Source organism: Gnatocerus cornutus, chromosome 6, assembly GCF_029298725.1.
Source record: "Gnatocerus cornutus isolate USDA-ARS CGAHR chromosome 6, icGnaCorn1.1, whole genome shotgun sequence".
Classification (NCBI taxonomy): domain Eukaryota; kingdom Metazoa; phylum Arthropoda; class Insecta; order Coleoptera; family Tenebrionidae; genus Gnatocerus; species Gnatocerus cornutus.
The window spans coordinates 10,918,030-10,932,676 of record NC_142238.1 but is presented as its reverse complement, the minus strand read 5'-3'; the positions used below and the strand labels follow the sequence as shown (position 1 = coordinate 10,932,676).

At 33.6% G+C, this 14,647-nt stretch overlaps 1 protein-coding gene across 1 annotated transcript; it reads left to right on the top strand.

The window, feature by feature from the left end:
- The first annotated feature begins 1,709 nt into the window (after positions 1-1,709).
- Positions 1,710-14,414, top strand: LOC148172851 (D-beta-hydroxybutyrate dehydrogenase, mitochondrial). The gene is made up of 4 exons (XM_088039670.1): positions 1,710-2,063; positions 4,089-4,412; positions 10,102-10,500; positions 13,622-14,414. Exons 1-4 carry the CDS (start codon positions 1,758-1,760, stop codon positions 13,775-13,777), a joined length of 1,185 nt encoding a protein of 394 aa, XP_087895796.1. The 5' UTR covers positions 1,710-1,757; the 3' UTR covers positions 13,778-14,414.
- The last annotated feature ends 233 nt before the right edge of the window (positions 14,415-14,647 follow it).

The following is a 14,647-nucleotide window of genomic DNA, read 5'->3' as shown; positions in this document are numbered from 1 at the left end:
TAGTCTTTCTGTGGCAAAGTGATTGAATTGTTGGTTTGGAGCAAATATTTGCACTAAAAGCAAAGAATGAGATTAAATAAAATCGAAATGAGAATTATTGGTTGTATGTATTGGTAATTACAGGTTTGTGTTGACAAAAATATGAAAAGCTCCGTCTTACAACTTGATTATTTTAGTATTCCCAAAGTTGTAATTATAAAATTAATAACATTTCTGTTGATACTAGTGTAAATGGGTTTACTATTTTTCGTTTAATCGAATTTGTTCAATATTCATTTCCCGGTTGTACTTACTTCCCTCGCGTTATTATAATTACGAAACTAAATACAGAAAGTGTCGCATGTGCAGAGAATATTTAAACCACAATAAAGCTTGTTTAAATTTTCATCCACATTAATTGCATCACAAAAGCGTGTTTATCACCTCTACATCTGACAAACAACCACCATATGCTCAACAACTTTGCAGGCTTTGGACTTTTACACTATCTCAAAGCTCTGTGCATCGATGGTAACTTTCACAGAATTTACACTTCCAGTAGCAGTACACAATGATTTTCAAACAAGAGTATCGCAATCATTAATAACACGAATTTGACAAAGCCTTGTTATGACTATCCGAAATCCAAAATTAGAAATCAATAATTGTATTAATGATGTTTTTCTGTCACCGCTAATTTATATCGTGGCTGAAAAATGTTCACCTGTTGTTTTCTCAACGGTCTATTTTCTGGCTTCAAGCATTTTTTATACTTGTTGCATTCGTACGCTCATAATAATCATCTGTTTATAAATCTTAAAGACAGCTACTGAATAAATTTAGAAGGCATGCAAAATAGCAACAGCAAAATAACTTATTTTTACCACTGAAACAACCTTTAATAAGATACGAACTTATATAAATTTAATATGCGTCAGAGTTTTGGCTCTTGAAATAAATCGAGTCGAACGCTATATTCAATTACATTACGGTGCAGCAAATCGATTCAAGACGCACTTACAAACATAGAGCGTTAATGGTTCTTTTCTTTTAACGAAATTACACGCAAACGGAATAACTCTTTCATCATTGTATTACATCAGAAACATTTTGTTTAATTGTAAACCAACAGTTTCCGAATATCGGAAACGTTTCTTTTTAGTCTATAAAAAGATAGAACGTGGCGAAGTATTATTAAAAACTTGAATGAAGTTTTATTATAAATATTTTCATAACTTGAAGTTTTTACAGCATATCATCGTAAACTTCACTTCAGTTTATTTAATTGTCCCATCAAGTAAAATCGTATAAAAATTAAAATAATGTCAATATTATGTGTGCACCCACGCATACATGACGCAATTTATTTTTCAGTTTAATGTTCAAAAATAGATTATCTCTACTATTTTTACGACGGATGCCACAATTTGTGGGAATCTGAAGTAACCCCATCTCTTCTAACAAAACGTTGAAAGTCTTTCAATAGAAAAATGTTGACAAAGATAAGACTCTCAGATTACAAATGATCTAATCAACCTTTTCGCAACGCACTCCCAACCTAGACCAACTAAAATAAACTTGCCCTAACAATAAACCTGTCGGCTTATGATTGCACTTTCAATTTCTGAATCAAACGGCGAAAAACATTAGCCACAGATATTTTACTAAAACTTGCTGCACTGAAGCGAGTATTTTAAAATAGATGCGACCGGTCACGAAACTGAATTTTGGCACACATTCCCGGGACTCCATCAGTCGGTGTTCAGCTTTCCCGAAACATGAGTGGTCCCTTCAAAAGGCGGCCATCCCTTAAGGCCCTTCCTAATGTTGCCTTGATCAAGACGTCCAACATACAAAGAAAACAGTCCGTTATTAATTTGAAACCGACTAATGTGGGGCAACAAGAAGTACCATGGGACGTTTTGGACAGGTGTTTGCTGCCGGTCATTTTCTGTCATGCTGCTGCCATCATTTTGAGCACGATACTCAACGCGTTGCACATATCACAAGTTTCGACCCTCACGTTGTTTATTTTCTTTGCTATTACTACGATAGCTGCGGTCCTGTTCTACCACAATCTTAAGGTAAAGGGAATTTATTTTTGCTTACTCTCCAGATTGGTTTTGACTGGAGTTAAATTTTTAACATCATCCTAACACATCGTTTCAAAAACGGTTTGGATATCGATTACTTAAAAAACCCTCAAGCCCGTTGGAATTTTTACATCAAGGGTTTGAAGGCCTGAATTTTAATTGCACCAAAGCTTTTCCGCTAATGTTTATTTCATACTAAAAAAAATCCTTTTTCCATCTAAATTGCTCTGTTTTGACTTTGTAATAAGAATTTTATTTTTGATTTGTCCTCACATCATAATGTAAAAATACTGAAAGCAAATCGTAGCATAATCATAGGCGCTATTATTAGTTTTTTATTTTACACTCTAAATTGATATTAATGGCGCTTTGAGTGCCACATTTCGTGTGAGACTTTATTTGTAGCGAAAACTTTTTCGTCTTTGTTCAAAAGATGAAACCACGTTAAAGGCAATGCGCACAGCCACATAACTTCCTTGTTGCTTTTAAAATCAAAGCATTCGTGAAGTTCAAAGCCATATCGGCAAGCAATACAAATATTGACGTTGGCACCTCAATTATTGATTTTTGTAGATATGTTTCTTTCACGTGTTCACGAACTTTGGTGATTTTGTTATATTTATAGATCTTTCTTAACCGTGAACTACGAAATTAGCCAATTTTCGCTCCCTAATGTTCACTCGCAAAATTGTAAAACCGTCATTATAATCTTCATGTTCATTAATTTTAATAAAGCGACCCACACCCTGACCTTTACCTGTAACAAGATCCTTGTTAAAGAACAAATTGTTATAAAATGCTTCCCGTTAGTGGGCTAACTCTGTTTCGAGTTCGAAATTTAGGTCTATCGGCTGTCCCAATTTTTATATTTCTGTACCACTCGGGGTTTGGAAATTAGAAGAGAACGTCCGCCGACTGGTGGTGTTTTATTTATGGCCTCGTGTCAATTCAAAGATGTATATCCTTTTTCATTCCAACTAACCATTCGTTTATTTTAAATTATCGGCGGCGGCAAAAAAGCATTTTTCAAACGATTTTTTCTAATAAACAAACAATTGAGTCTATTTTCATTCATCAAAAGACCTCAGATGCCAGCTTGATGGAAAACAAACTCACTTGCGGTCACTGAGTTTGAAACTTTGCAACGATAAGCTTTGTCTTTTGTATTAATTTCTTTGTGTTTAGAACTTTACGTTGTCAGCTCAAGAAACTGAAAGTGCACTTTTGTTTGATACCAGACAACAATAAAGAAAAATCTGCTGTTTGCAAACATAGAGAGAATACAAATGCACGACTCTTGTTTTCCATTTCAGTGTCTAATTTTATGGAACTTCATTGTATGCTAAAAAATCTCCCAAGAATTTTTATGATGTATTTAAACTGAAATTTTATGAGCGCAAAGTGGGCAGATTGCAGCTCCGAGTATGACGAAATGGCCGGCGTTAATAAACTCGAACAAATATTAGAGAAAATTGCTACTGAATTATATAACGGGGTGATATTTTACCACCATAAAACAGATTCATTAGGCCGAAACTATATGAGGGTGTTTTGACAGTTCAGGGCTTCTATAAAATAATGTACCACAAAATTTATAGGAAACCTGGAACACGAACTAACCATTTTGACATCGTTTGCAATATTTACTTAAACGTGTCCTAAAAATGGAAAACACACGCGCAATCGAATCTAATAATCGTAAAACAATAAAAAGTTTAAAATTGAAATCCTTATTGTATTCTAATATTCACGTGCTTAAATGCCAGAATTTCCAAACAAACGTGGGAGTGTATATAAACGGAAAAATATGTACACATTATTTGACCTTATTTTAATTTTGAAAGATGCCCACGCGAAACAGTTGGATGCAACACAAATTCCAATTATAAAAGATAAACTCAAACTATTTTACTTTCTGTATATACATATATCCAAACTAACGCTTTAATTAACTTGAAAAATCTGTAATTCTGTGTAATTCAACGTTCGTATTACTCAAAATTTGCGCTTTCTCAGGTAACCGCAGCAGGAAAAGCTGTTTTGATAACCGGCTGCGATTCCCGCATCGGTAACGCCCTCGCACGCCATTTGGACGAACAAGGATTTACAGTCTTCGCAGGATTCCAGAACGCTAACGATAATCCCATTGCTGAAGAACTGAAAGAGGAGAGTTCAGGACGGCTGCATGTCCTGCAACTAGATGTCTCTTCGGAAACACAGATCTTGGCTGCCTCTTTGTATGCTGTCGAACATCTTCCGGATGGAGCGCCAGGATTATGGGCTGTTATTCATGCTACGTCGTGGGTAGCCTTAGGAGAAATTGAGTGGATACCTCCCCAGGTAATGACGAAACAGACAACACGAAAATTGTTACGGGTGGTGGGAAATTATTTGTCCGGGGGCGGAACCAGATGAAAGTAAAATATAAGCGGCGTAACTATTTACATTGTCACTTCGATTTTGGAAGCTAATCAAAGTCGTAAAAAGCCAACACCGGACGTTACTTCAAAGTGTCCCGGAATTATAACTTACGTTTTGAGAGTAAATTTGTGAAAAAATCTAAATCTAAAAATCTAAAAATCTAAAAATCTAAAATAAAACGTTTCCGATTGGTTAACTTTAAATTGCTTTGCATTTTTTTCACTCTCAGAATGCAAAACAGAATCAGTGGTTGACTTTCGCGCGCGAGTTCTGGGACAAGCTTTATGTACATCAGCTGATTCAAGCGTATTAAATCAGCAAATAAAAATTGTGAATTTTTTAGGGGATGAAATAAAATTCAAATTTCAAATCAAGCGGCAATTCTGGCCCTATATTAAAATGTCAAACATTTACTCATAGAATACAAAATTTTACAAATCTACAATCTACATATTCACCAAACAAAAATAATTATAAAAACTGCCGAAAACATGTACGAAGATAAGTCGTTTAGATTTATAACTTTTTTAACCTTTCAATTAACCTCGCATTGATCCACAAAACAGTCATGTCAAGCAGGACATTTATCAACGTCTCTCACACTCAAACCATAAACTTTAGAAACTAGAAATACAAATTTTAACTCTACAACATTTATCTCAAAACTGAAAATTCATAACTCAAGTCACAAACTGCACGCAGAATATACTTTGAAACGTGCCACAAATTTATTCATAAACGCATCAAAAACCGCTTCCTTCAAATTAGGTCCTCTTAAAATTGAAAAATCGATCCAACAAGAAGCTCTTATGGAAAATTTCTAAGCCGCCAATATTACTTCTGGATTACTGTTTAATAACGTCCATGCAATCAATACACGGTTCACATACACCCCTTATAACCGAAAGATCGGTTTTTAATTCTAAAATTGCTACGTAGGAGATATACCATCATAAATTTCTCAAGCCGTTTTTCTTTTTATCTTTTATAAACTGGCATTCATGTGGAATTTGCGTTATTTCCAAATACGCTTTAATTTAAAAAAGCAAGCACAATAATTGTGAAATGGTGTACTACTTTGTGCAGATAGCTAAATTGATTTTTCCATCGAATCGAAGGTGGAAGCGTTTCAAATGGTAGAGATATGAACTGTGTACAAATAAAAATATCCATTTTTAAATAAATCGGTGGAAATGACTATCTATGCAGTAACTCAAATTGTGCTCATTTTAAAAGCTACCGAGCGCAATGCAATATCTTTACTTCGAAAAGCATGATATCAATTTTTATGTCAAAGGAGACACATCTGAAACTTACATTTCACATTTAAGTCAGCCAACAGCGTCTATGAAAAAAGTGCACTATGTGCTGGGCATGTTTTTATAGAAAAGTTTAAATGTATTTTCCAATTTATAAAAACAATACAATACAAAAATAAACCGTGAAATATGATTTACCAAAAATGGTTTTTGGATTATGTCTACATTCTCGTTCATCATTAAAAATGTAATAAAGCGCCCCAACGTAACACTAAAACCTTCTGGTGTCAGTTATTTTTAGCTTCAACATTGTTGTTAAACAACCCTATTTTCATTCAATCGATAATATAATAAAAAATATAAGTAAGTCTATTTATATTCATGAAGCACCTTAGAATGCAGATTATAAATTTCTTGAAGGAGGTGAAATGAAGCCGTGTCAGTAAATTAAATCAAATTAAGATAAAATGTAAGGACCTAAATGTAATAAATTATACAGTAATTTAACAACGAAAAATGGAAACTCTAATTTACTTTCTAACTTAGAGTAGATTACAACGTTATGAATAAATGATCCGTAATAAATAAAATATGAAATTTAAATGTGACATGGATTCAAATCTTAATCTTAAAGATATTGGTGTAGAATTAACTTCCCTTGAAATTTGCTTTAGCTGCATGACGATTTTTTCATAGCGTCTAATAAAATAAACAATTTTATTTCTGGAAATGAAAGCTCAACACTATTTATTACAATCTTAAAAAAACAGTTAATTTCTAAAAACAAAGACTTGCGACACATTAGGAGGACTCAAATAATTACATACTTACTTAAAGCATTCTGTACGAGCATTTGCATAAATAAACCAAGTGCATGTTTGTGCTTAATTCTAGAGCAATGCCACAAATGTGTATATAAATTTTAACAAGTTTTGCCAACAAAAAGTCTTGAAGAGGTTCTTTTATGTTTTACTAACAATAAGTTTTGTAAGTTAAGGTTTTGTTTATAACTCCGAAATATTCTTGATCTTTCTCTTTCGTCTACACTTCTTTCAATTTGTTCAATCCTTTTCATTCATTATTATGATTCATTTTAGCTTTACTAAAGTTCGTTTTGTCTAAATATACGTTTATTTCTTGGTTTTAAAGCTTACTTTAAAGCAGACTTCTATTGATCTTTCCTTCCAACTAGCAGCAGTTTCTCGTGTTTATTGTTTAAAATAACGTTTGATGCAGATTCTCTAAAATAAATTCAGATATTGTTAAATGGGATTCTGTCTCCATTTGAATTTTGTTTTTTCTTCTATTTTACTAATCCGCTTTCTTTCGTTCTTTTCCTAGACTGTGTGGGTAAAAGACTTTCATCAATATTGCTTTGTCAACGTCTCTTCAGATCCTGAAAATTTTCTGTCCTTTCGTTCTTTGGTTGCATTTTTATGCGGTACATACGACCCATTATTTGAGCTCTTTTTTATGTTGTTATAATTGCCCCACAAGTTGTTATTATTTTTTGTTGCTGCACAACATAAAACTTATTTAGTGACTATTAAACCAACTCCATAATTTCCGGTTTCTTAAACCACAGTAATTCTAGGGTAAGACGTTTTATACTTATGACTTTGCCCTTAAAAAGTTATATTCTTTAACAGCTTTAAAGAAAACGTTTAAGCACTCCCTAGACAGAAACATCAGTTTTGCTGCTATGTTAATATTCACAGTCGTTACTGTCTTATTTTAAAATGTAAGCAGACGTTATGTAGGTTGCGGACAATCGATTCTAGTATCCACCATTTCTAGTCTGCAGAATTAGCTGCTGAATAGACGCTAATTTATTGTTGTTGTCAACTGCATTAATCATGGCAAGAGCTGTAGATATTTAATTCATTGTGCTCGTTTATTTGATATCAAAACAAAGTACAAAAAGAGAAGCACCTTTGTTACACGAAACAGTGAAGCGCTGATGTAATAGTCTGATTTTATTTAAATGTTTGACGGTGTTATTGCCAACGTAAAATTCGATAACGTTTTTCCAATCTAGCCAGAAACAAAAACAAAATTCGTCTAAAGCATGAAACCCTTTTGACATCTTAAAATCCTTAAAACTCATTAAAACTTCGATAAACACAAAATGCATTTTTCAGAGAAGCTCTCTGATGATGAATTTCCAACGTTTTTATTACGAAATAAACTTGATTTTTTTTAAGTAAACAGCTACAGAGTCTTCAAAATTAAACGATTCAATGATTGAAGCTCACTTGTACGCGAACAAGCTTTTGAAACAGAAGGTTCTTGGCAACGTGAAAAAGGAGGCCAGATTAAAAATTAATTTAAAAATATCCCACGAAAATGCGTGTTTGTGATTACTGTGGTAAGCTGTAGAACACGTTTTCCATTATCGCTCCAAAAATAAAGCTGATTATCATGTGACTACAAAAGACATTTATTTTCGTTATCAACATTTCTGATATAAGTTTCTTCGCGCTTGACTGGAAAGTTCAGGAATTTAACGATCAAAAATGTGGCGAACTTTACAATTTTTTCTTTCCAAAGTTTTTGAATTCGATTAAGTGTGCCACAAGTGTAATAAATTTCCTGTTGCGTACAAAGTTTAGCAACGACGTGAGCGACAAAAGAAACCATTATCTTAAACAGAAGTAGAAGTGGTTACATTGTTATTACTCCGGAAGATCGAGGAGAATCTGTCTGGTTTTGATATGTTGTAATTACGCTAATGAAAACTTGAGTAATTTACATTACTAGAATATTAAGCGAGTTTCTTGAGTGTCACTTAAAGGGCTTCAAAAGTAATTTTAATACACTCTTGGTAAAGAATTCATCTTTTCGCGACCAGTCAGGCGTAAAAATTCCGCCAAATAGAAGGGCAAACTAAACCAGAATAATTACTCATCCATTTCTACTAAAAAATCACAACATGGCGAAATCACAGAAAATTAGAATTTAGATCGTTTGAACTTCCGGAGCTTCCGATTTCCATTTCCGACCTAGTAGCAAATAACTTGAATGCTCTTGTTGGAACCTAATCAACTTCAGTATTTTATTCCAGCAATATTATCCGAGTCTCTTGAGAACACCGTTTCAAGTAGTGTCTTTATTTTATTATTATTTTCCGGAGTAGCAAAACCACAAAAACACCCCAATAAAAGAATACGGTGTTACTTCACGTTAGCTTCTTTCAAAGGGAAAAGAAATGGTTGTTGTCGTAAAAAATTACTTTCTGGTTATAAAGCAGTGTAATAAAATACCGTGCCCGTTTTGCACTACAGAGACGCAAATTGAATTGGTTGGAAAAGTTGCGAAATAAAACTTAAAATATGTGGAGGGATTTAATAAAAACTCTGAAAAGAAAGAATGAAATAAACAGAATACATTTGATATTCTAACAGTGAATTTGTTGAGTTAGCGAAAGATGAAATTTCTAGAGTAAATATATAAGTTGATGGGGCTATAATTAAACAAAATGCAGAAAACACAAAGTAACTTTGCGGGGATCCTCAACTTGCATCAATTCAGTTTCTTTTTATTTCTTTCTACTTCAATGAAAAATAACACATCAACTTCAAAAAAGTATTAAAAGTATCAGAAGTATATCACTTGTTATAATTTGCACGAGTAATTAATTATCCTTCCAGAGCTGACATTTCAAGAATTTAAAATTGCATGGTTATTTATAGAAGATTCTCAAATGTCAGTGCAGAGGCGGAAATATCTGAGAACGAGGCATTGCCAGGTTTCATCCAACTAAAATAGATCATACACTATAAAATAGACACAATATTGCATAACTTCTGCACTTCGAAATCAATCTTTTATTACAAAATTTTACGCCTCGCCGCAAACTTTCTGACACCTTTTAAACTCATCAGATCTCACCATCTTAATAATTTTTCATTTTCAACGTTCATCATTCAACTTTTAAAATTAATTTCAAGCAAAATTTACGACAAAGCATAAATGGAAATAAAGCTCAACTGGAAATTTATATTTTTCGTAGGTGTGCGCTAACGGAGCTTTATTTCCCGTCAAATGGCAAAAGCAGAAATAATTGTTTGTGACTCCGTTAATTGGATATTCAGAATTTTAGAGGAAAACTTGCTGTGGGAGGAAATCCTCCACACAGTGTATCTCGGCGTTGTAAAATTTTTATTGTCATAGACTTTCAACACTTTCCGTGGTGTTACGAATTGTTGGCTTTATGCGTCTTAAAGTAAAACATTGCGGCGAGGAAAGATGTTCCACTAGGATTTTATTTTAATACCCCCCATCGTTTTCAGTTTTATATTTTTATGAATATAAAGTGCACTGAAAAAACTTTTTTTTTCCTTTGTTAGGTCATCAAAAAAGCCACCGAAATAAACCTCCTAGGCCCCACGCGCGTGAACCAGGTGATGCTCCCCCTGATTCGTCGAGCCCGAGGTCGCGTCATCTTAATGTCTTCTGGTCTGTGCAAAGTGGCCTCACCTGTCCGTGGGATCCACTGCGGTCTCCTGGCAGCCATCGAAGCCCAAGCGGAATGTTTGCGGAAGGAATTGAGAAGCCGTGGTGTGGATGTGGTCGTCGTGGCACCTGGAGAATTTACCGCAGGGAACTCATGGTTATCCGATGAAGTTATTTTAGAACAAGCGAGGGATATGTGGGCGCAGCTGTGCCAAGAGCAGAGAATCGAATATGGAAAGGATTACTTCGAGTCTGCGGTCAGAAGTTTGGAAACCAAATATACAAGATGTCAGGTTAGTACGACCTGAATATTCAAATTAGCTAGATATGAAAGAGAACAAGAGTTGTCAATTTTTCTCTTTTGGGAAACTGAGAAGGGATTAAAAACTTTTTAAATTCGCTTCCCTGTTATGAACTGTTGCAGGAAAAGCGGTTGAATAGCTGTTTCCTCCGTATAAGTGCCAATTAAAGTTGCCCTATTAAAAATAACGAACTGGTTGCCTCTCTAATTCACAACAAAACCTCACTCTAATTATTGAAAACCTATTAGTCATAATTAATTTGGCAGGTGATTGCCATCACTACCATTGCTCTTCATCATCACTGTTACTTTTACTGTCAAAAGTAATTGAATGTTGCCTTGTGTTTCAATGAAACGAACAACAAATTAACAAAAGTGCATATTTTATGATCCATTTGCGAAGAAAACATTTTAACAGCCAGTTATTATCGTGCATAAAACGATACATTGTTTATATTTTTAGTTTTAAGACGGATATAAATCAAAGCTGTATATGCTATTTTAAAATAAAGTGTCAGCTGTAACATAAAATTCTAGATCAATAGAAAATTGCAAAAATCAATCATTTATAAATATAACAATATCTACCTTTAACAATAGATAAATTAGGTCTCTCGTAAACCCGATCGACAACTCCTAAGATAGACGATTTACGAATTACAGCGCCGTAAACATAAAATGGAGTGTTGTGAACACTAGGAAATTTAAGACGCGTGAAACATCAATTGATCTTGATTTATTTGAGTATGCTTTTGATTTGATTTGCTATTGATCGTAATATAGTACGTGTGTTGAACTTATATTCTTAGATTTATAGTTGTTTTCTGTTCTAGAAAACAATGAAGTAATCTTGAAATGCTGTAAAACACGTAATAACAGAAAACCCGCTCTTGATTACATATCTGTAATAAAACCTTGGAAGACAACATTGAAAAACAAACCAGACGTTGTAACAATTTTTTTGTTAATTTAATCTCTATAAAACATCAAATTTTTACGTTTTTCTGAGATCACAAAAATGGTGGATGCGCCGGTCAAATATTTATAGTTTACTTTGAAAAATTCAGGTTTGGGACCTTTTAGCTGTATTGTGCTTTTTATAAATTTAATTCAAATTAAATCATCTGTAACTAAATATCCGGTGAAATTACGAACCGTTTTCCAGCAAATTACACCGCTTTTAATTAAAAAATGACCACGATGTCTAACGATCCAATCAATCAAACTGGTTTATTTTTAATTCCAATCACTTATCTAAACTTGTGAGGTAAAAACGGACACAGTTTTTAATCGACGCACGTGTTTGTTTTAATTGCGCACATATAAAACCGATATTTTAATGAAAGGATCAATGTTTGATTTTACGAATTACCTCAGCTGCAACGAAATTTTGTGTCAGGCTAAATTGATTAAAAGCACGACGTCATGTACAGTTATAATAACAGTGTTAATGCAGAAAGTGCTTTACACGTGGCTGATAAATCGCATTATATAATCTCGTGTAAAGAGTGAAAATAAATCTACAAGCCGGTTGGCTTAGATTTCAAGAAGAACGGGTTCTATTAAGCGTGTGTGATGATTTTAGAGAATAATGTGAAAGTAGAAATACAATAGAGCTAAATTTTTTTCTTCAACAAAACGTTTTCCGTTACCTGAATTCGTAATTACGTCTGGGAATAAAATGCAGTTCACCGATCAAAAAAGCTCATTTTCTCGCTAATCTTTTCATCATATTTTCCGCGCCTCTAACGAGCTTTGAATGAGTTTGCCACCAACCTTCAAATATTTAGAAAAAGTACACAACATCACAGCCATCAAAGTCTAGAACTGCATAAACTGGAATTTACAGTGTCGTAATAAAACTTACGACCGATGCACTCTGTGGTCTATTAAAGTTGAAATCGAAATTCTCACATAAAAAATGTATCAAAGACAAAGAATCCCATATGAAAACATTACATCCGGACCTGTCAGGACTCCTGCTGAATAATAAGTATCTCCGCACCTGTTTGCATACACAGCAAGACCGACAATTTACAAACATGGCAAAGCCGCAAAGTTTACAGTAATAGATTTATGTAAAATTTTAAGCAGCGGTGATGTCTCGGGGGAGATCACTTGGAAAAGTATGAAGAGAAAAAGTCGTCGTCTTGGCTGCGTGTCAAATATGCTAGTCAGTTTTTCTTTTGTAAAGTTTATAGTTGTAAGAAATAAATTAAAAGTCCTTTTTAATTAAATGTAATTAAGTATTATTACCAACAGGGCTTTATTTATAGATTCAAATTTATGCTATACGAATTTAGAACGTGTAAAATTTAAATTTAGATGAACTACGGATCCAAAAATTAAAGTCTTAGGCTAAAAATATCTCAGAGACTCCAAATCAAAATATTTTGGATCTTAAACTTTAAACTGATCTTTTAAACTTTTTAAATTCCAAATACTCCGATATGCTAAGATTTGGCATTTAATAATCTCAGTTGCAGAATTTAGGTCCTGAAAAATGTGATTTAGAATGTAAATTGAAAGTTATTTTTATTGAAATTTCTGGATCTAAAAATTTCTTGACCTGATAAAATCTCATAATCACAAATTTAGATCCTCAAATTCTGTTATTGGAACTTAAAAATCTATCTCTTGAGTCTGAAGATTAAAATTAGGAGAAAACAAGTTAAAGTCCACAAAAAATTCCATACTATAAATTGAGCTGAACTAATCAGCAGTAAGCACTTTTGATGACATCAGAAGATAATATATAAGTTGTTAGCTAAGTTCTGAGGACGTAGGTGTTTCTGTCTGCCTGAATTGGCGCATAATACATAGAAATGTTTATTCCAAGACAAATTGGCATCGATTCACATTATTATCATGTATTTTTTCAAGTTGCCAATGTTATTATTATTTCAACTTTTTGTGAATCAAAAAATATCTGTCCGTAATTTCGTAAATGAAACTCGCTTTCGAAAAATAAGTTAATTAAAACACCCATCCACTTCTTTCTTGACCTATTATTCTCCACAATACACGTGTGTGACATGAATGAAGAGCCTCTTATGATTGATGGAGTGTTTATTCAGTTGGAGACATCAGTTGTACTGTTTTTTAATTTGCAGGATACCGATTTATCTCCAGTGTTGCGTGCCCTGTATGACGCCGTTATTCGCACTTTCCCACTTCCGAGATACACGCCTGTGACCCACCGAGAAAAAATCCAAGCTTTTGTCGCCGACCACTTCCCAAGCGCTTTTTACGATATAATTTACTCCTGAAGGACCACCGACTGGATTTTCTTTTAGAATCTTCGTATTAACTTGATACGTATTTTTTTGGTAGTATGTTAGTAACAAAACGCTGGTAACGAATTTCGCTGTAATTATTTAGTGCAAATCCATCCGTCTCATGGGATTTGTCAGTATGAACGTTTTGAGATTAATGGCAAGAACAGTGTACATTAAATTGAGCTATTTACGTCATAAATACGACAATGTGATTTTCCTATAATCAATAAATATTTATACCAACGTGGTCTTATGTGCCCTGAACCAACCGCAAATTACAAAGTTTAATAGTGCTGTGTTAGGGCAATTGAATTTTAATTATTCATGACATTGTTAATATGGATGGTACTTGACATATGCTCGTGTAGGCAATTTTAGACGTGCTGTAATGCGGATTCAGCTATGATATGAAGCACGAGGAAATTACCTACCGTAGAGGACCCTTCTCTTGTTAAAAGTTTGTCTCTACTTTTCAACTTTATTATTATCATCTCTAATTATCTCACTCTCTGGATGTTCTTTAAACCACACTCACTGTTAATGACAAATTATATTATATTCACCTTCTCCTCGTAAATGTGAAACTTCCTTTGTGTTCTAAATAAAAAAAAACTCCAGCTCCAAGTTATTTGGCAATCTGTTTTCCGAAAACCAGGACCGTACTTATCCCTAGGGTACTTGAATTCCCATCTACTTCATTTTCATTACTAATTCATAAACAAAAATTGAGTTTCTCTGAAAACAATCGATAAAGTCATAAAGAGCTCTCAGAGCTCAGATTTTGCTCTACCTTTAAAAACAAAGACTGTTGCTCGCGCCTTATTATTATTTACTGAACAATTAATAATTAATATTCAAGGC